We start from the raw sequence: 22,624 nt of genomic DNA, 5'->3' as shown, positions 1-22,624 counted from the left end.
CAAACAAGGATGAGGCGAGGGTCACCACTTTGTGAACAAATTGTCGAATGGTTTAAGAACAACATTTCTCAATGAGCTATTACAAGGAATTTATGGATTTTACCATCTACGTTATGTAATATCATCAAAAGGTTCAGAGAATCTGGAGAAATCACTGCACATAAGCGATGATATTACGGACCTTCGATCCCTCAGCCGATACTGGATCAAAAAGCGACATCAGTGTGTAAAGGATATCACCACATGGGCTCAGGAACACTTCAGAAAACCACTGTCAGTAACTACAGTTTGTCACTACATCTGCAAGTGCAAGTTAAAATTCCATCATGCAAAGCGAAAGCCATTTATCAACAACACCCAGAAATGACGCCAGCCTCGCTGGGCCCGAGCTTATCTAAGATGGACTGATGCATAGTGGAAAAGTGTGCTGTGGTCTGACGAGTCCACATTTCAAATTGTTTTTGGGAAACTGTGGACATAGTGTCCTCCGGAACAAACAGGAAAAGAACCAACCGGATTGTTATAGGCGCAAAGTTTAAAAGTCATCATCTGTGATGGTATGAGAGTGTATTAGTGCCCAAGGCATGGTTAACTTACACATCTGTGAAGGCACCATTAATGCTGAAAGGTACATACAGGTTTTGGAGCAACAATTGTTGCCATTCAAGCAACGCTATCATGGACGCCCCTGCTTATTTCAGCAAGACAATGCATGCCACGTGTTACAACAGCGAGGCTTCATAGTAAAAGAGTGCGGGCACTAGACTGGCCTGCCTGTAGTCCAGACCTGTCTCCCATTAAAAATGTGTGGCGCATTATGAAGCGTAAAATACGACAACGGAGACCCCGGACTGTTGAACAACTTAATCTGTACATCAAGCAAGAATGGGAAAGAATTCCACCTAAAAAGCTTCAAAAATTGGTCTCCTCAATTCTCAAACGTTAACTGAGTATTGTTAAAAGGAAAAGCCATGTAACACAGTGGTAAAAATGCCCCTGTGCCAATTTTTTTTGCAATGTGTTGCTGCTATTAAATTCTAAGTTAATGATTATTTGCAAAAAAAAATTACGTTTCTCAGTTTGAACATTAAACATCTTGTCTTTGCAGTATATTCAATTGAATATACGTTGAAAAGAATTTGCAAATCATTGTATTCTGTTTATATTTACGAATTACACAACGTGCCAACTTCACTGGTTTTGGGTTTTGTATATAGATAAGATCAACATAATATAAATCTCTTTGAGATTCTTGAGCCATTTTGTTCAACAATGAGCATGAGCAGTCAGCCAGCTCAGCAGCATAAGCTAGTTTCTTCTATGTGATCAATGCGCTGCTAAAAGTCCTCAAAGTCCTTAAAGTTGGCGCTTATAATAACAATATCGCTAATATTTAGTTAACATTCAGGTCACGAAACGTGAATGGACTATTGTTGGCGCTTTTTGGATGGCTATTTTTTCACGATTTAGAAGCCATAAAAAATAAGAAAAACATGTCTTACAGAGGGATTGTGAATGATAAACAGCACATCTTTCCCATTTTTGCGTATTTAAAGTATGACTAATCTGCTCACAAGGGCAGAGTGCAGAGGGGTTTGCACCGTGATGTCATCAGATCCCGAATTTATGGAAAATTGCTGCAGGCATTCTGAGTGGAATATTCAAAATGGCCTTTTGTAATTGTGGCATTTGGGGACGTTTGGATGATATTTTCACATACTTTGTGGATTGGAAATATAATTGGATATGGTAAGGACATAAAATAAAACACAATTCAACATATAGAGAGCATATATTTTTCCATTATACTGGTACTTTAAAGGGCACCTGATCATTTTAACCACATTTAAAACACACCCGAGTGGTTTTGATAGTATGTACTGGATATACACTTTGGTGTGAATTTTGCCTCTCAGTCACATTTTTAACCCACTTTCTGCGTATGTCTGTAAACGGTTCGTGTGTGACGGTGTTCTCTTTAGATTGCAAATAAAACCCTCCACGCCCTACCCTCTCAAAAAGTATTTAAATTAATATTTTGAAAATGTACAATGCTTAAATATTTTGAAGACAAACATCACCGCTTTTTTTTTACGGTCGAAAATACTGGTTTGATTTGTTTATATTGCAGTTTCATTGATCATATATCAATGACTTGGAATTAAGTTTGTTTGACGTTAACAAAAAAGGCTTCAATGTAGTTAAGCTGCTTTTGTCATTTTATTGTAGCTTAGCTACATTTTTGTGATCGGTAAACTAGTTTAGAATAATTTCTAACTTAGCTTACCGGTACTACATTTTCCAAGTACACTGCGAGTGTCAACATTGTAACAACATTTATAAGTCGAAAAAGAGTGAAATCCTCATAGGCGCCCTTTAATGTGGAGGAAACTCACCTCTCGGCACGCACGACTCCGCTGAGGTAGGGGTGATCCCACGGCATGAGCTCCTGTCTCAAAACACAAAAAAACCTTGACTTCCTATAGATTACATGTAAGGTGACATGTGGTGATGGCAACAGAAAGTCACCTACGGAATTCCGAGGATTGAGTTTTTTCTTCATGTCACCCATTATTTTAAAGTCTTTGGCTGTACTGTGAGACCCGGGAAAAAAAAAAAGTTAATCAAGAAGGTAATGTCTTCATATGCATTACTTAATGTACAAGTCTTTAGGTACACTTGCACAATCAAAACATATCAAGTTGGATGTTGCACACATTTATATAACAATACCACTGCACTGTTGGTCCATAGCATTATTTAGCGCTAGCTTTAACATTCTACAGCTCAAATTCAGCCTTTTCACTTTAGCAACCATCTATATTGAAGCAAAAATGCTCCCATGTTATAACAATTTTGATTGCTTCCATGCTATACTGGCTGTAAGCATGCTAGCAATTATCATTGTTAGCATTGACATTTTGTTGGGATTGTGATGAAATTACAAGAGATGGCAGAACTTCAAGGATAGAAGAGGCTTTTAATGTCATTGCACATTAAGAACAACAAAATTGTTGAATACTGATGGCGGAATCTGCCACGCAAAGCACCAAGTACATTGTACCTACAGTATCTCGTTAGGTGTTAGCTTTAGCATTTTCTATATCAAGTTGAGATTTTGCACTTCAGAAACCATTTATTAAAACAACAGATGTTTGTGCTCATAATGTAGTCACGCAGGTTGCCAGCATGCTACGTATTAGAAAATAAAAAACGTTTAAAAGGCAGAGCCAAAAAGCCACCAAGTCGGTCTCAAACCCCAGGTCTGAAGTTTGCAACAGGTAGCGTGCCCAATCACAATTTCCACATTTTTGTAGTTATTATTTCACTTTGTGATGGCAGATTTTTAAATACAGGTCTTGTATAGGATTAGATTGTGCAGGTGTACTGTAACTAAGTCTCTGAAAATGCTACAATCATCAAGAAATTTGTCAGAAGGGACTGAGTTTACCTGTCTGATAGCTTGTTAGTCAACAGCTGAAGGAAGCTCATCACCGTCTCTGCAAAGCAAAGCACATCATTAAAAAACACTCAAAACACTTGTGTGTAAAAATAGTTACAAATAATTACAGTTCCTCATATGACACCAAAGAATCAATTATTATAACAGAAGTAGGCGGGTCATGACTCAACCTGGCGTTGCTGCCATGGTTCCCTTCAAGGCCCTGTGGCCGTACGTCTCGTATCCCACTAGTCTGGCCAGCTTGTATCGGCATCTCAGAAGCTCCTCCAGACACTCCATCAGATCTGCGTTTGGGTAGAGGTAAATCCTGTAGGCGATTTCTCGAACCTGCAAAAGCCACAGGGAGGGTTCGGACAAGTCTGGATGCACACAATTAACAAACAGTATTCATATGATTACTATTCAAAAATATGTTGGCCATTGATGATACATGTAATTGTTCATCATTTTGAGCAGGTCCTATAACCAGTTTATGAGGCAAAGGCGCCACCTACTGTGCAACAGAAGGCATGTTCTAGTGATGCGCACAAACCAAATCATCAGGTGCGTCTGCGTGTAGTCCTCCAACTTGCACAAAGCTCCCTTCGCTGGCAAAGTGCAGGTGGAGATGTTCAGGGATGGAAGACCTGGCGATTCTGTTGGGCATGTGGGAGCCCACCAGGAACTCGTTGTTTAAATCCAAGAGCTTCACGTGGAGCTCAACCGCCTCCTTCCTCTGCCGGGAAAGGGAAAACAATTTAATACAAGCAAAGGCGACACACCATTGACACTTTGAAAGGTCAGATTTTATCATATTTTCCAACTACAATGGTACCTCAACTTAAGAACGGCCCACATTTAGAGTGTATTGAGATAAGAGCAGTCTCTCCAAGTAATTGTTATTTGAGTTAAAAAAAATATGAGTTACAAGCATCTCTGCCATTAGTTGGCGTAACAAATGTAACAGTGACCCCTGTAGGATCCAACCAAAACATCTGGTCTTACTCGCTAGCATTAGCTTATAGCTATAGATCAACATAACTTTCTTTTTTAACCATTGGAAAGAAGACAAAGAGGGTGTTAAGGAGAGCGCTGAGAAGAAGTGGATGAAAACCGGTATGGTGCGATTTCTGCACCATACTGAAGCAGAATGAGTAACGCCAGCCAAGAATATTAAAATAATATCTCAGCGGCGGACATTTATTCATGAAAATATTGAGAAGCTGCTGATGGCGTGTTTGAGAGAAAAGCAGCTGGAAGGAGATACCATAGAAGTCAACTCTCAAAAGTAAAAACTGTACATTATTATTACTTTATTTCATACAACTATTGTAGTTGTTTGTAGAAGATTCTATTGTATTGTTTTTATACAATATTTATTATCTGAAAGTTAGTTTTTCTTTTTTTAAAGCATGTTGTGTTTTACAATTGTGCTGTTTTGGGGGAGCCAAGCACCGATTACATTGATTTTATTTCAGTTAAATGGGCGATGCTGATTTGAGATATGAGTGCTTTGAGTTAAGAGCTCCGTCACAGAACCAATTCAGCTTCTAAGTCTATGCACAAAGGTATTTTGAGTAAATTTCAGAGCTCCCACAGGACTGTATTGGAAGTGTGTTACCTTACATCACACTGAGAAAAAAAGAGGAAAACTGGCGAAAAAAAAGGAACATTTCTATCGGCACCAAGAGCTGCCATAAAATCCCCAAAACAAAAATTTTAAAATCAAGACTACATTTCCTGCCATTGGGTGCATTTCTACACTATATCTTACCTCTAGATTTATTATCATCTATCAACCTTTTTTGGCTGTCTTTTTGACACTTACATGACAGTGCCTTCAAAGCGCAGGACCAGGCACTCTACAGTGCTGTCAGAGCCAATCTGAAGAGAAGTATCAGAGAGGCAAAAGTCGAGCACAGGAGGAAAATGGAAGACCACCTTCAGAGCAACAACACCAAAAAGGTATGGAAAGGAATACAACACATGACCAACTTCAGACCCAGTAACCCTTCGGCTGACGGCGACACCTCTCGAGCGGGGGAGTTAAACAGCTTCTTCGCCCGATTCGAGAGAAAGACACCTGCAGCCGTCACAACACCCCCACTTAACACCCACAGCAGCCGTACCCTTATACTGGAGGAGCATGAGGTGAGGCGCACGCTGAGGGCGGTGAACCCGAGGAAGGCTACGGGCCCACATTGGGCCCCGGGACAGGTACTGAGGGACTGTGCAGACCAGCTGGCTTGGGTATTTACTAAGATCTTTACCGAGTCCCTCTCTCAGGCCCTCATCCCATCATGCCTGAAGACCTCCACAATAATCCCGGTGTCGAAGAAGAACTCCATCAGCTGCCTGAATGACTACCGTCCAGTTGCACTCACACCTATAGCCATGAAGTGCTTCGAGAAGCTGGTACGGACCCATATCACCTCAGTCCTCCCTCCCGAGCTCGACCCACACCAGTTTGCCTACAGAGCACGCCATCGCCACAGCCCTACACTCCTCTCTGGGTCACCTGGAGACGGGGGGGGGGGGGGGGGGGGGGGGGGGGGGGGGGCTACGTGCGGCTGCTTTTTGTGGATTATAGTTTGGCATTTAACACCATAATACCTGACAGACTGGTGTCCAAACTGTCAGACCTGGGTCTATCGAACTCCATCTGCATGTGGATTAAGGACTTCTTATCCAACCTCCCCCAGAGGGTGCAGTAGGGCCGCCACATGTCATCGAGCCTATACCTCAGCACCGGCTCTCCACAAGGCTGCGTGCTGAGCCCCCTACTCTACTCCCTCTACACATACGACTGCACACCTGCCCACTCCAGCAACTCCGTCATCAAATTTGCGGATGACACCACCGTAGTGGAGCTCATCTCGGGGGGAGACGAGGCTGCATATCAGGACGAGGTGGAGAAACTGTCGGAGTGGTGCACAGTAAACAACCTGGCCCTGAACACCTCCAAGACCAAGGAGCTGGTCATAGACTTCAGGAGGAAACAAACGGACATCCTACCCGTGTGGTTCAGCAGCTGCACGGCCGCAGAGAGAACGGCGCTCCAGATGGTCGTAAAGTCCGCCCAGAAGATCATCGGATTCCCCCTCCCCTCCCTGGCTGACCTGTACAGCTCCCGCTGTCTCAGGAAAGCACAGAGCATCCTGAAAGGCCCATCCCACCCCAGGCACTGCCACCTAGAACTGCTACTCTCGGGCAGACGCTATAGGGTGCTAAAAGCGGGCACAAATAGACTAAAAAACTATTTTTACCCAAGAGCCATAGTAGCATTAAACAGGCCTGAGTGAGCACAATGTGTCCGTCATGTCCTCCTGTGTCATGTCTTTTTATTTTTTCGGACTATAATGTGCAATAATGTTATATGTGTATATGTATGTATATATATATATATATATATATATATATATATACAGTATATATACATATATGCATATGTATGGATATGTGCATGTGTGTGGATATATACATATATATAAAGATACATATGTTCTGTTTTATCTTTTTTTACAGTTTATATTACTAAATTATTGTGTATGCACCTTAGGGGATCTGCTCCAATTTCGTTGTTCTTTGAACCTGTTCACTGTAATAATGACAATAAAACTCTATTCTATTCTACATGTCCCATGTAATGTTCCACAGAATGTTTAGGTTCTTGCAATACATAATTTACTAACAATATTATCATTGAAAATGTAAAATTCTATAACATGCATACAAAGACTCAGAAAACGTTTCCCATTTGGCAACTCAATCCTATAGCCACGCCACTTCAGGTGATATACTTCCGGTGTAGTGACTTATGTTTACAGGCGTCACGTCAAAAATATACCTTTTTCTATGTTTCGTAACTAACAGTGTTCGGATTGTAATCATCCAAATATGATTAACAGCAAAGAAGAAATCTGTCAACGTTGTAGCTCGAAGAGCGTACGCAGGCGACAATAAGCTAGCTGGATGATGCTAACTAGCGGGCTTGTTTCAGCGCCCCTGATTGTCTCCCTGTCCTGCAACTCAGTGCAGTGTTTAGGCAAGAGGAACAGCGAGTACCTGCGGCTGAGGGGAGCATTAAACAAATTTGTTTGAATCTAATTTTTTTTTATATTTCATTAAAAAACGCAGAAGTGATATTTTGACGTGAAAATTAGTGTTTAAAAACGCAGAGTTCTACATTTTCGCAGACATTTCACATGCCTGAACATGAGCGTATGACAAAATAACACAATGTTAGGTTAACATATTCACTGAAGAAAAACTAAATGATCAAGCTTAAAACTCCGTCTGTAGCGGACAGAGCTTTTTATAGGCTTAATATTGCTATGTGTAGTGAAACCTGCTTTTTCACAAAGCTGTCCTACGTGACCTTTTGGACCTGTACATGTAGCAGGCTAATCTAACTAAGGGGAAGTCATAAGTAGTATCTTTTATGGCATATTAACAAGCTCTAGAGTCTGGACATACATTTTACGCTAAGAACATCATTAAACAAGTATATGCAAATGTGTTGTTGCTGCTGGTGTTTATTTTGATGGACATCTTGCACATCTTTAAATGGACATCTTGCACATCTTAACGCATTTGAGGTTGCTTTGCTTTTATCAACATGCACATATTCTTTCAAAATGCACTTTTTGTACATCATGCTGTTATTTGTATAAATCTGTATTTTTATTTTATCTTTTACATTTTGCATATAGTAAAAAAAAAAAAAAAAAAAAAAAGTACAGTTAGCTATGGTTTAGAGAGAAAGTTTTTTTGTTTTTTTTTCCTATATGTCCAGCACATGTTGAAATCTGACAATAAATATGACTGACTTTGAAAAAGTTCCTTTTTCATAATACGGGACCTTTAAATATTTCTCCATTTGCAACAAGACCTCTCACCAGCCTCTCATCCAGGTGAATCCCGCTGATTTCAAAGTCAAACATGAACAACTCCGCCACTCGCCTGCAAAAGAAGGAATATTAAGGATGGATAAAATGAGTTTAGACATAAAATGAATGGATCCTTGGTAAGCGAGAGAGATGGGATGTTCACCTTGTGTCTGGATCCAGCTGAGCCACAAGGTCCGGTCTATCCAGCAAATTCTTCAAACTTTTGCACAGCTCTACATTAGTGTTCAATCTGAAACATATCATGAAACATGTTCCCCATTATTGAGCACACTATTAATGGGATGAGGATACCCTGCCTCTTACTTCTCCACGGCGGTGCCGATCTCGATGCAGGTTTTCTCCGCGGCCTCGCGGTACGCCGGATCTGGATGTGCCACTTTGACAAAATCCGCCTGAAAATGTCATGATGAGGCTTAGTAAGCACATCCAATGCAGGGACGGTGCTACACCGGGGCTAGAGCCTCATCAGAAATATGTTTAGCCCCAGTTGAGCCTGGCCTCCCCAAGCATTTTTGGGCCCTATTACTCACTTACCTTCTGTTGTGTGTTTGAGATCTGCATTAATCCCAAACATTTTAAATCAAACCATGGAGGCATTTCAGAGAGATTTAGAAAACAATCTTGCCTTCCGTCATATTCCCTACAAAGAAACTGGTTGGAATTTGCATTGTGACTAAGTTCAGCAGATTATTGATTATCTGTCCACTTTTCTGTGGCCAATCACACAACCGGGTCCATTTTTCCAAATGCCTATCAAATGTCCAGCTCCAGCATAGCGTGAATGCAAACATGTTTCCCCCCCTACAGAGAAATTGTTTGTATTGCTTGTATTCCGACATCTGACTTCTTCCCTGAAGTGAAAACTGGTGGTGGTCAACCAAGCAAAGATGGCTGTTCTACAGCAAGCAGCGCGCAAACTATCTGAGTACATAAGAGACTTCAATCAAATCAAACTATGCATTGGAATAGATCCCTATACTTTATCAAAAAAAGATATGTGGAGTGATATCAAGGATTATAGGTCGGTCGCGTCCCCAGACATATCAAACTATTGTGCTCCAGACGCCATTCTACACATCAAAACCGATGAAAACTTGGAAAAAAATGGAGGTCTACTACTTCTTTGTGTAGGGCTGGGTCAAGGAAATTGGTATCAAGACTCTGATAAATTTGCATAGTTTTTGCTTGGGGAAGGTTGCATTTCATTTTTTAACTTTGCGTCTAAATAAGCCATTTTTGTTGCTGTTGCACTCGCGGTTTACGTTTTCCCCCCATCTTTACCAAAATATATCTATAGATGTCAACATTGTGTATGTGCTGAAAGCTTAATCTATTATTGTTGCCTTTAGTAAAAGCTTTTAAGTTTTGCTCACATTTTCTTTCTTTTATTTAGACACGCCGAGTTGGTGATTTTCGAAACACTTGTAGCAATCATGTGTTTAAGAAATACAAATAACATCAAGATAATACTTAAATGGGAAATAATGAACATATATCAAACAAATCTTTAATGAAGTGATCACTGCAAACTCACGCATTCTTCAACTCTTCTCCTTTGGACTGCAGTGTGGGCTGTATTCTTTTCTCGTCGTCATTTCGTAAAATCTTGCACTCTTCCGCACTTTTTGATTACTCTGAAAAAATGTTTATCCTTTTCGCTATTTGAATGATTCCATCCATCGATCCATCCATTTTCTACCACTTGTCCCTTTCGGGGTCGCAGGGGTGGCTGGAGCCTATCTCAGCTGCATTTCGAGCAGAAGGCGGGGTACACCCTGGACAAGTCGCCACCTCACCACAGGGCCAACACAGATATCCCCTACCCCCAGGTGCATGTCTTTGGAGGTGGGAGGAAGCCGGAGTACCCGAAGGTAACCCACGCAGTCACGGGAAAACATGTAAACTCCAAACAGAAAAATCCAGAGGCCAGGATAGAACTCAGGACCTTCGTATTGTGAGGCACGTGCACTAACCCCTGAAGCACCGTGCTGCCCTTATTTGAATGATTCATATAGCCAAAAACAACCCAATCATAGGGCATGTTTTCTTTGAGAAAGGCAAAATAGCGCCTCGTACCCATTAAGAACAATGCTAGCTTGACCACCACGCATATTTAATGGACGGGACGTGAGCCGGACATGACGTCAGTAAAATCCAAGAGATTTGTATTTGGAACCAATTTCTTCCCCATCTTTTATGGACGATTGGGTAGAGGCACATTTTACAGTGCCAGCAATTTAACTCACCAGGTCAGCCACTTTACACAGGCCATCCGAGAGCTGGTCAAAAGCGGTGACAGTGTCGACCCCCGGTGTGCTCGAGCACGCTTTGTCAACCAGGAGATGTGTGTTTTCAAGAGCTTTCTTTGTGGCAACTTGGAAGCCAGATGGTGAACTCAGCTCTGGCACTCCAAACAAACCCTGTAATCACACAATGACACACATGTTTCAGGCACTTGGTTTACATTCAGATCCTGAAAAGTAGATATTATTGTTGGTGCATCATATAGTTTCCCCCCATCCATCCATTTTCTACCGCTTGTCCCTTTCGGGGTCACGGGGGGTGCTGGAGCCTATCTCAGCTGCATTCTGACGGTAGGCGGGGTATCATATCATCGGCGGTCACTCGAACGAGTATGACGATCCTTCTGGTAGGGGTGTATCCCTTTATGGAGGATGCCTGTGAGTGACTTTGCTTAACGTGGGGAGACTGGTGCACAGACAGTCACCACACGATCCTTGACAGACTGGGGACCCTTTTCTGCTGCAGCCTTCTTCCGCCATCGCAGCCGTTGTGGTAGTTCTTACATCTACCGTCTTCCGCCTGCTCCGCCGTTGAGGTCTTTACTGTATCCCTGGCTAGGGGGCAGTCAGGTACTAGGCCTTTGCCAATGGCCACCTGGGGTAACAGTAGTAAAGGGGTTAACCTCCTAGTGCCCCAAGACCCCATAGAGGAGCCTCCACTGCCGGATGCATTTTAACGTCATGCCCTGGACAAGTCGCCACCACATAGCAGGGCCAACACAGATAGACAACATTCACACTAGGGCCAGTTTTAGTGTTGCCAATCAACCTATCCCCAGGTGCATGTCCCCCCAAAAGGCTAAACTACTGTAAATACTAACCACATTTTTCTCGAACAGCTCCAGTCTCTTGTGAGGTCGGGCATTGAAAGCTGCCCCAACAGGTGACCACGTTGTCACACTCCTGCTGCGCAAATACGTCCACAAACACCTTCGCTTCATACAAGAAAGTAACATTTTACTGACAGACATATTGTCTCTGTTATTCAACTGTCGTTAGTACTGATGCGGGTTCTTGCTGTTCTTGTGGATACTGACAGAGGGCATGCTAACTATTAGCTTCGATACTAGCTTCGCAGCGTAAAAAGTCAGGCGACTTGTTAACCACAGCACGCGACATAAACAATAAAACAAATATGAATTGATAAAATGTAATGCATAATAGTTATGCGTCAAAATGCAGTTTTTGGTCCCATGTGGTTACCGGTAAATCAGATAAACACGATTTGACATGCTGCTCTTGGGGCGCTTATTTGACGAATCCATGACATGTGGCTTAATACTTTCGTTAAAAAATATTTGTACAGGGGGAAAAAAATATAGGTTAAACTAAGATGTGTCACGCCATGTGGTGTACAACCCGGGACATTACACGAGTTACGTGAACATTATTTTAAGAGTAAAAAAATCCGTCGAAAGTGCGACAGGCTAAATTACGTTTTGTGACGTCACTAAGATGCGACGCCTAGTTGAAGTAAAATAACTCACTTGCTATGCAACATTGTTTTCTTTCTCGTTATTATCCTGGAAAGACTGTGATGGTTAGATAGAAGAAGGACATTTATATTACCTGCACCTTATGTAACATGCAGCCAGAGACTGTTTACCACTACCATGAATTGATTAACGTGGACCCCGATTTAAACAAGTTAAAAACGTATTCGGGTGTTACAATTTAGTGGTCAATTGTACGGAATATGTACTGTACTCATAAAAGTTTCAATCAATCAATCAAACCTGTTTTGGACTTGTGAAAGCACTCGATCACTCGGGCAGGGCATCTGTCGTTTCATCCTGGACAATATTCATGACAAATTTGTGCTTTGTTTTTAAAGATGTGCTATTTGGATTTATACTGTATGAAAGAAAATGTCAAAAGGAATTTGACCTTTGCAACCTCATTATACTATTGGCTAAGTTTTATATTAATAAATGTAAGTTTTTTGTGCCTTTAAAAAAATAATTAGAACTTTACTTTAAAACGTTTTCTACCTCTGACAACCAAAAAACAGTGAAAATTATGAAGCTGTGCTCCAAATTTGGATTATTTACGGAATTTATGTGAGCCTATGGCTTTACACATTGCTATATATATATATATATATATATATATATATATATATATATATATATATATGTAGCAAATACATATGTATATGTATTTTAGTTACATTATTGAGTTTACAACCCCCTGGCGCTGTTTTGTACAGTTTCTGTACTTGTTTTGATTATTTCTTTACTTGTATGTAAATGTTGCATATTATAAATAAAGGTTTATAAAAATAAAAAAATAAACGTTTTCTTTCCTTGACATGTTTTGCTGATGTCGTGATTTGCTCAACCTGATGTGTAGATTGTTGGTTATGTTGAAAGGGCCTTGACTTTTGTGTGTATTATAAATGTATGTTTGTTGTTAAAAAAAAAAAAAAAATTGCTATGCAACATTACTGTATGGGATAGAGCGGTACCAAATATGACATGGCAGCAATTACGGTAAGTTAAAGTTCCAATGATTGTCACACACACGAGGTGTGGTGAAATTTGTCCTCTGCATTTGACCCATCCCTTTGTTCACCCCCTGGGAGGTGAGGGGAGCAGTGAGCAGTAGCGTGAGCCACGCTTGGGAATCATTTGGTGATTTAACCCACAATTCCAACCCTTGATGCTGAGTGTCAAACAGGGAGGCAATTGGTCCCATTTTTTGTAGTCTTTGGTATGAACTCACAACCTCCCAGTTTCAAGGTGGATGCTCTAACCACAAGGCCACTGAGCCAATATACCTATTCATACGATTTAAGTATTACGTTATTAAATTTGATTTCTGGCTGTGTAATCTATCAACAAGGATAGATAGGTCCATTATGTCTTCCTGTTGGAATATACTTTTCTTCTTTACTTCTAGTCAAGACAAGACTTTAATACAATACTAGATATTTCGAATATTTCAAGGTAGTATATTTCATCGGTCATACCAAAATCTTGTCTGACTAGGAAACTGAAAAATATAAGGCAATTTCACATTATACCAATGTAGTGTCATGAAATGCAACATCAAATTAGTTACGGTTTCTTTAATTACTATCAGTTAACCGTTTAGTGGACTGTTAAAATTATCAAGCATGATTTGATTCGCAGAAAAGATTGCACACCAAGGCCAACATTACAGTATAAGCTTTTCCATTGAAGTCTTGTTTATTGAAGATGTATGAAAACCATTGAAAAAAATGTCAAAGCAACTGCATTTAAGAAACCCGGAATAAACCAATATTTAAGAAACCCGGAATAAACCAATCTAAAATAAACCGTGGGACTGGCAAAAATATTTACGTCAACTCTGAAAAAAAGAATTTAACACTGAAAGTAACACAATTAAATGTCTTCCCAATATGAGAAATTACAATATTTTGTAGTAAGTACTTCTGGTTACTTATGTACCAATTTTTGACATATGGCAAGACAATGCAGTTATAAAAAAAAAAAAGTAACAAAAAATTTGTTTTAATTAAATAAAAATGCTGCTACTGAATGATGGGCTGCCATCATCAACATATACCTTCTGTAGTTACTAGAATGCAACACAAATCTAAAGAAAACAATATGAAAGGGAAACATTCCATTCATTTGGCTCATATAAACTCATAATACAGTCAAAGCATTAAGTGTATATATGGATTTACAAAGGAGTGCTGTAGTCCAAAGTGAGAATGTGGCTTAGTTTTAGTCTCTGTTGCATGTGCTTTGACGTCTGCCCACGTGGAATTGTTGCTTGTCCATTTCATCGCTTCAGAAACAAAAAAACCAAACAACCGCACGTCAGAGACTACAGTAAACTTAGTTGACCCCTGAGTTTCGAATGCAAAACTAGTGTATGAAATACCTCCTTACAGTGTATTTTAGTGCAAGCCAGCAATATGCTTAGATTTAACAGAGGTATGTTATTAGATAGCACCCAAGATTCCTCACAATGTTACTCTGCTGGACAAAAAAATTGCAACAAGCAAGTGTTGGCAGGCGGTGTTTTGATCTGAATCCTCGTGAGAACCAGCAGTTCAAATGCATGACTTTGTAATACATCTATAAACATGTTTTTCATAGAAAATATAAATATCCCTGAAAGAAACAGATTCACAGCATTTTTTTTGAGGAAACCAGTGCTGCTACCATAACATCAAGTGTCTTTCCCCTCTCCTGTTGTCGTCACTCGCTGTCGTTATAGAGGACAGTCCGCTTTCCTCGGTTTCGGGTGTTGATGCGGGCCTTTTGCTGCGTTCTGCCATACAGCTCGTCGCTGTCCTCTTCCTCTGAGACAACTCGTGGCTGGCGCTGCTTCAACCGGCGACCGGCAGTCGTTTCGCCATTCCTGGCTCGTCTGGGGCTCCTCCTCTTTGGACTGCTGTGGGACCCTGAGCTGGCGTAAGAGTTTTCGCTGGCTGACGACAACTGCTTGCTTTCAGAGTCCGAACTGTGATTGCTGCTGCAGCTTTCCTCGCGCCTTTTGTGTTTGGGCCGCCTCTCATTCTTCTTCCCCCTCCTTGAGCGACTGACGCCTTCCTCCTCATCCTCCTCGCTGGAGTGCGATGGGGAAAAGGCGACTTCTTCCTTGTCACGTTTGGATTCCTGCTTGGGGCGCTTGAAGGAGCTGGACCTGTGGTTTTTATTGTTATTGTTCTTAGCCGCCGGCTCTTTCTCGTCATCGTCGGAGCCTGAGGAGTATATTCGCCTTCTCTTGGAAGACGTTTGAGTCGTGCTTTCATAGGGAGAGCTTCTCTTCGACTCTATTTTGTTGTAGAGAGCTTGCCTCGAAACTGCTTTGTTCCCATTTCTCAGTTTCCTCCGAGTAGCACCGTCCTCCTCTGACACAGAGTTGTCGCTGATGTATTTCTTCTTGGGCAGCATTCGGAGGTTAAGCCGCCTGCTGGGAGTGCTGTCAGAGTTGTCGGACTCTTCTTCCGACGAGCCGGTAGAGCGTTTCCTCCTGGACTTCTTGGGTAGAAATTCCTGCTCAGAAGTGTCGGAGGCGGAAGTGCCCACCCGAGGACGTTTCAATTTGCTCTTGTTCCTCGTGAACCTCTTGCTCCTGGTGTCCACGTCATCACTGGAGGCGCTGTTTTCCGCTTCACTCTCTTCATCTTGTTTTCGTCTTTTCTTGCATGAGCTCTTTGGGGTACTGCTAAGCGCTTCAGAATCTCCAGCATCTGCTTTGTTAAGTGAGGCAGACTTTTGTTGACCCTGGCTTTTTAATGACGACACTTTGCTCTTTCTATATTCCTTCGACTGGGTTTCTTCCCTTCCATTTTGATCTGGCCGTCTCTGAGAACTGTCCTCGTCATCAGAGCTTGCTGGAGGTTTGCCTCGGGTGGTCCTTTGTTTAGTGTTCTCTTCCTCACTGCTAATCCTGCTCTTGCGGGCTGAGCCCCTACTAGGCTTCTGACGCACTACCTCATCTTCCTCCTCCGCATCTCCAGAACTCTCCTCAGCCGCTTCCTCCTGCTCGGAGCTGCTGTCCAGCGACTTGTGATGTTTTGGGCCGTGTCCGTTCACACATGTTTCTGCAAAGGTTAAAATATTGCCATATTTCTTTAACATTCAAACAGGAAATGGTATATGTAAAGCTCCAAGTGGCCTACCGTTTCCCTTGGCGTTGCTTGACGTTCTTGCGTGTCCGTTCTGCTGGTGGTGGGAGGCGTCTGAGGAGCTGCTGTCGTTGCTGTTCTCATCCTGGGATTCTTCCGCGGATTCTTTTGTGTTCGCAGAAGCTGGGGCAAACACATGGAGAATTTCACATCAATGCGCTTTGTAAAGCAAAGGATTTGACAATACGATCTCTGCGCTTACAAAAAATGAAAATAGTCACTCATAAAATATATATATTTTATGAGTAATTTGATTTCTATTTTCAGTAAGGCCCTCAGGTTTTGACACAACTTCTGCTGCAATTAAATGAAAAAGTGGACTATATAACCGGTGGCCCTGGAATGATGCCAGATTGGCCCGCAAGTTCAGTTCAAAACTTAGGATAGACTAACATTTTTGCAACAATTTACATATAATAAACCAATTAAGCGCTACTGTTGTATAGAAGAACCTGGACAGAGTGTAAACTAGGACTGTAACTAGGGCTGCAACAACTAATCGATTAAATCGATTAAAATTGATTATAAAAATAGTTGGTGATTAATTTAGTCATCGATTCGCTGGATCTATGCTATGCGCATGCGCTGCGGCTACGTCTCATGAGGTGGCAATAAACCAGCCAATGATGTGTCATGTGCAGCTCACGTGACAACGTCGTCTCCTTTGCCTGGAAACATTCGAAAAATGGCGGAGGAAAACAGTACGGATAGTTCAGCGGAGAAACATCTTGAGGTTATTGCTTCAATGGAGAAAAGTGTACGACCTAAGTCGTCAAAAGTGTGGGAACACTTTACTTTAACGACTTCAAAGAAGACAGTTTCCTGCAAAATGTGCAGCATGGACCTTGCATGGCACGGAAGAACAACATCCCTTCGGGAGCACCTGAAGAGGAAACATGTTGGAACCATGATTGAAGGGAAGAACTCACGGTACGTAACTTTTTAAGTCCATAGTCTGGGTATATTGATCCGTTTGTGTGTTTTTAATCTTTTGTGAACGAGGAGATTTTTTTTAAGGAAGAGCAGCAGCAACTGTTGTGTATTAACTTTCAGAGTGTTAGAAACTTTTTGGAGAGTGCGATGACTTCATTTTCTGTGTTGTTTTGAGTGGCAACAGGCATTCATGAGATCAGCTTTTTTGTGAGTAACGTTAACGTTATGCCATTGTTGCAACGCAGAGCTGATAATGTGTCTCCGGCACATTTGACTCCGTTTTGAGAGAGAAAACGCACGGTTAACAATTTGGAAATAAACGTAACGGACAGAAATATCTCAGGTTCGTTTCATAATGGATCAATGTAGCCGGGCCCCATAAAGCTATATAAATCTATTTAGATTTGAGTGACGCTTTAGTATAACTAAACCTTATGAAGGTGCTAGAATATTTCATGCTATTATTCAGAGGCAGCCTAAAATGAATCCTTTGTTATTCACAACAGAAACGTGTACAATATCTGATCCAGTTCTGATCTGATGAGTTACATTTTTGTGCTATTATTGGTGTATGCTGCATCCCTAATGTCCATTTATTTAATTTAGCTTTTTTTTTTAATGTGGTGGCGTATTTGCCTTTTACGTCAGAAATTATTAATTAAATCAACAAGGTATGTATTAAGTTACATGTAAATGATGCTACTATGTACGTTCATTATATGGTTTCTCTAATTTCAGAAATAAACAAGCCGGCATTAGCGACTTGGTACTAAGAAGGGTCTGCACACCACAGCAAGCGGCTGCATTGAATGATACTATCCTGAATATGTTGCTAACTGACATGAGGCCACTATCAATGGTGGAGGGTGAAGGTTTTAGACAAATGAGTCACGTCCTCAACCCTGGTTACACTCTTCCCTGGAGGACCCATTTTACCAAACTGATGGAGAGTACGAGCAGACATTTCAAGCAGTGTAAACCGACATAAAAGCAACCCAGAGCAAAATTGCTATGACTACTGATGTGTGGACAAGTGTAGCCACGGAAGCCTACCTTGGCAATACATGCCATTACATTGGAGACAAATGGAACATGAAGTCAATCTGCCTTACGACCATGCCACTAGAGGAAATACATTCAGCATCCAACATTGCAGAATGGTTGGAATAGGTAGTAGCCAGGTTTGAAATTCCCCCAAGCAAATGTATTGCTATTGTGCATAGGGCTGGGCGATATTGGCTTTTATTACCGGTAATATCTCGATATTTTTAGGCCATATCGCGATATACGATATATATCTCTATATTTTGCCTTAGCCTTGAATGAACACTTGATGCATATAATAGGGCGCATTAAAGGAGTCATACTATTATTATTTTTCTAAATGGAAAACACTTCCTTGTGGTCTACATAACATGTAATGGTGGTTCTCTGGTCAAAATGTTGCATAGATTATGTTTATGGGGCCCATGTCCTTCACTATGTAATAAGTTACTGCGGACGTTATGTCCTTGTGTTTGTGACTATGTTTTTCATATGGTGTTGATCTGTAAATGGAAGACGTCAGGCTCATTTGTCAGTGCAGGTTGTTTCGGTATTGTTTTGGGTGTGGCACCGGCCAGGGATGTTAACGTGCGGAGTTTCAAGCACTCTTCATTCTCTCGCGGGTGACTTTTTAAATGAAATAACAAATTAGTAGTGCTGCTACCAATGTTCCCTCTAATTGTTCATGTGTCTGAGCAAACACAAAAACTCCCTGAGCATTCAGTAAACATCACACGTGGCAATACCAGCAGCACACCTGTCTCAAACCAATCTTTTATAATAACACTCAAATGAGAGGAGTCATTTTCATGAGATTATTTTGTAATATTAGTGATTTGGCCCACTTGCAATGAAAATAAAAGAAATCTTGTTTTTCATAAGCTATGGATTAGTATTGTACAATGTCTGGGTGGGGGTCCTGCTTTGGAAATCATTTGTACCCCTTTCAGATATCACATTTAGTTGCCCTTAAACATCCGCATGTTGCACAATGAAATGTAAGCATAGGATGAAGTGTGCATTCCTGTAACTTTCTCTAGTAACAGCATTCCATGATTAATATCAATAAATTAACATTAATAATAAATGACAGTAGAATAAGCACACGTATGACTGAGGAGTCATAGTGTAACTTTGTGTGGTGTTTGAGTTGTCCGACTTTTTGTGTGGCCATAAACGCACCAGTAGTTTAGTGGTATGCATGTTGGTGACAGATGACAAGTTGGTTTTGGCCTGGTTTGTACGGCAGAAAATGACTAGTTTTTCGAGATAGAAGTTTTTTACTCATGTTTTTGGTGTGGTTATGGCCGAATATAAACAGTTTTGCTCAATAAAGTGATCGATATAATTCCTGTCCTCGAAGCATCTCGATAGACGTTACAATAATTGAACGGTGTTCAATTGAACGGTGTTGACGAACACGGTTAGGGCCGCTTGTTGTCACTGTCACTCAGAGTTGCATTGCAAAATTACACAGAATAAATGTGTTTATTTTGTTTAGAATTCAGATGGGATTTGATTTGGTGCGCGGCATATATTTGCTGTGCGCAGAGGACACTTGAGCAGTGCGCAATTGCGCAGGCGCGCACCTTAGAGGGAACGTTGGCTGCTACCTTTTGTAGCAACGCTTCTGCTGCATACTTTGCATATTACTGTTGTCTGCTGAATATCTTCCCGCTTGAAGCCAAACTACCGCCAGATGATGGACCTTGTGTTGTTTTTTTGGGCATTAATTGTTCTTCCTCTATTTGTGATCCCTTTCACACCTTCTCTTATATTGTCACTCGCACCGCTCCGCTTGTACCACCTGCCTCAGCTAACGTTATCCATGCTGCTACCTCTCTGCTGGGCGAGGGCGTATGACGCTACACGCGCGACAGTATGTGACGTATGTAAGAAGGTGTGCTTGTTTAGTGTAATGCCCGCAGCTAAAAGCAACTGCGTGAGAACGTACACCAATATCACGATATAATCATTTTCTATATCGCACAGAGGCAAACCCGCGATATATCGAGTATATCACCCAGCCGTAATTGTGCACTTTATAAAACAATAAATGTTTGTAACATGTGCCTTGTTTTATTTGACAAGTTGAAAGAACATGGTGCCAGTATGCTGTTTTTTTTCTGCGTCTAGAGTTTTTCCAAGCTGACACAGAGCCGGTCACTGCGCAAGGAAAGTGCCCGGTAGGAGAGTGGACACTACACACCACTGGGAATACAAGTAATATGAGGAGCTACTTGATATAAACCATCAATGGGAAAATATATTTGAAGCTAGCGAGGCTAAAAATCAATTTGGGAGGTATTTACACAGTTAAAAGTTAAATTGTCAGTTGAATTTTCTGAGAAACAGCATTTTCCAAACGGATATAAAAAAATGTCCACTCCAGACGACACTGCACCTCAGGAAATAAACTTTGAAAGACACTAAATTGAACATTGTTTTACACTTGTTATACAGGATGTTTACATTCACACTTAAAAGACTCTGAACTGTGTGTTTAAAAAAAAAAGTGCTTAGTTGAAACAGTGGCGCTTCCTTCACAATTCTTTGCATTTAAAATACCTATTTGTAGTACTGTAAAAAATAGAATTAGAACATTCGAGCATTATGTTTGCGTTCAATTACAATAAGTGTGTTTATCCTAAACATTCCTGACATTTTATTTTACACACTATGGCACAATATCATACCATGGCCTTAATACTTTTGAACAATACCTTAATAATATTGTATCGTGGCCTTAATACTGTAACAAAATAGTACCGTGATTTTTTGATAGCGTTACATCCCTAGTGTAAAAAACATGGGCAGATCCTTGCATTGGCATTTTAATCGTCCACTAGAGGGAAACAAATCAATCAGAGCACACTGTTTAGTATGGTGGCCAATGATTGGCTCAGCCTCAGGCATTATTGGAAAATATTTGATTTATAATTAATGATTCCTACTTTGCGCAATTAATTTATTGCGGTCATGTCTGGAACTAATTAAAAGCAATAAACAGGGGTGCACTGTAAGAGTGAAGGGAGAAATCCGGCCACAAAAACAGTTTAGTTAACAGCCCTAGTTTATATTTTTGACTGCTGCAAGCGGTGCACTGCCAAACTGAATTTGCCTGCACCATATGTGGACTTAATGTACAGTAACTTGTCTGCCTACCTTTCGTCGGTTGCTCTCCGTCTGAATCAGAGCTACTTTGCAGCACTGTGTTGCGTTTGCTGGAGCGGTGCGTGTTACGAAGGCGGCTGCTGCTCTGTCTGGGCTTCCCCTCATCATCATCATCATCTTCATCTTCATTATCTGAAGCTCCAATGAGTTTCATCTTGTTGACAGCTGCCCTTGCCGTTTTCCTCTTGAGCGTCCTTCGAAGGATTAGTTTGTCCTCCTCTTCCTCGTCGGAAGCCGGGGATGAGCTTGTGTCAACTCCTCGGTGGTGATGTCTCTCCCTGCGAGAGGACCGGCTAGTGTGACCGTTCATCTCTGCTCTGCCCTCTGTGAACAAGCCATCTTTAAACAATAATGGACAAAGATCAAGCTTGGCATATAATGCAATGAAGGAACTGAGTTTTACCGTTCTTTTTTCTATCCGCAGCAGCAGTGTTTCTGGTCAGCCGTGTGCTCCTGATCTTTGGCATTCTGCTGGGATAGCGAAGACCTGAAGAATGGGAGGATGCTTCACCATCCTCCCCTCCATCACTGTCATTTTTTTCCTCAGCTTCCTCTTCACTATCACTCTCAGCCACTAGCACAAATGTAACAAAAACATAATGATCATATATTGATTCTAAAGCAAATACAATTGAGGCAAAAACTAACCTTTTTTCCGCTGCTTGGAAGAGCTGCCTCTTGTAACTCTGGACTTATGTTTGCCTTGATGGTGTTTGGAGGATCCTGGACGCGTCTCCTCCTCTGACTCGCTGTCTGCACTCTCGCTCTCATCTGGAAAAGGAGGAATTCAGGTGTTTATTTATGTAACAGAAAAGAACTTCATTAAATACAACATTGCATATAGTAAGAAATAAGGATGTGCCGATCAATCGGCCACTGATTGGAATCGGCTGATTTTCTTGAAAAAGATTGCCATTGCTTTTGACTTTCAATGCCGATCACCTTTGGCTAATATTGTATTTGTTTTTAGTCCCTCAGCTGACAAGCTAACCGCTAATTGTTTCCATACACAGACTGTGTGAAGCTGCTCCCCTAAGTCAATAATATTCACCTCCATTATGCAGTGCAGTACGCGTAGCTTTTTCCCCAGTAGCACCAGTGCTACTAAATGAAAAAAATTAGTAGCACATCATTTTTTTTGTAGCACAAAAAACATTTGCAGCAGTATGAAATGTCTTAAATAACA

General features: G+C 41.2%; 2 protein-coding genes across 6 annotated transcripts in view; both read right to left on the bottom strand.

The window, feature by feature from the left end:
- The window catches only part of LOC133614577 (mitochondrial intermediate peptidase-like), a 38,881-nt gene extending 26,763 nt beyond the window's left edge, over positions 1-12,118 (bottom strand). Inside the window, exons 1-10 of one of the 2 annotated variants that reach the window (XM_061972653.1) lie at positions 11,477-12,118; positions 10,599-10,772; positions 8,656-8,744; positions 8,495-8,581; positions 8,341-8,404; positions 3,996-4,178; positions 3,634-3,790; positions 3,452-3,500; positions 2,534-2,594; positions 2,397-2,449 (exon numbers count right to left, since the gene is read on the bottom strand). In XM_061972653.1, coding sequence (XP_061828637.1) covers positions 2,397-2,449; positions 2,534-2,594; positions 3,452-3,500; positions 3,634-3,790; positions 3,996-4,178; positions 8,341-8,404; positions 8,495-8,581; positions 8,656-8,744; positions 10,599-10,772; positions 11,477-11,626 — 1,067 coding nt within the window. In that variant the 5' untranslated portion in view covers positions 11,627-12,118. The remainder of the gene's footprint in view (positions 1-2,396; positions 2,450-2,533; positions 2,595-3,451; positions 3,501-3,633; positions 3,791-3,995; positions 4,179-8,340; positions 8,405-8,494; positions 8,582-8,655; positions 8,745-10,598; positions 10,773-11,476) is intronic. The other variant, XM_061972652.1, reaches the window with a different exon arrangement.
- Positions 12,119-13,827: 1,709 nt separating this feature from the next.
- The window catches only part of brwd1 (bromodomain and WD repeat domain containing 1), a 41,990-nt gene continuing 33,193 nt past the window's right edge, over positions 13,828-22,624 (bottom strand). For 2 of the 4 annotated variants that reach the window (XM_061972645.1, XM_061972646.1), the window contains exons 40-44: positions 22,087-22,209; positions 21,842-22,012; positions 21,430-21,777; positions 16,282-16,410; positions 13,828-16,203 (exon numbers count right to left, since the gene is read on the bottom strand). In XM_061972645.1, the coding sequence (XP_061828629.1) occupies positions 14,852-16,203; positions 16,282-16,410; positions 21,430-21,777; positions 21,842-22,012; positions 22,087-22,209 (2,123 nt within the window). In that variant the 3' untranslated portion in view covers positions 13,828-14,851. The remainder of the gene's footprint in view (positions 16,204-16,281; positions 16,411-21,429; positions 21,778-21,841; positions 22,013-22,086; positions 22,210-22,624) is intronic. The other 2 variants (XM_061972648.1, XM_061972649.1) reach the window with 1 other exon arrangement.

The sequence above is a fragment of the Nerophis lumbriciformis genome, linkage group LG17 (assembly GCF_033978685.3).
Source record: "Nerophis lumbriciformis linkage group LG17, RoL_Nlum_v2.1, whole genome shotgun sequence".
NCBI lineage: Eukaryota > Metazoa > Chordata > Actinopteri > Syngnathiformes > Syngnathidae > Nerophis > Nerophis lumbriciformis.
Note: the sequence above shows the minus strand (reverse complement) of the source record. Positions and strands in the feature narration are given on the sequence as shown.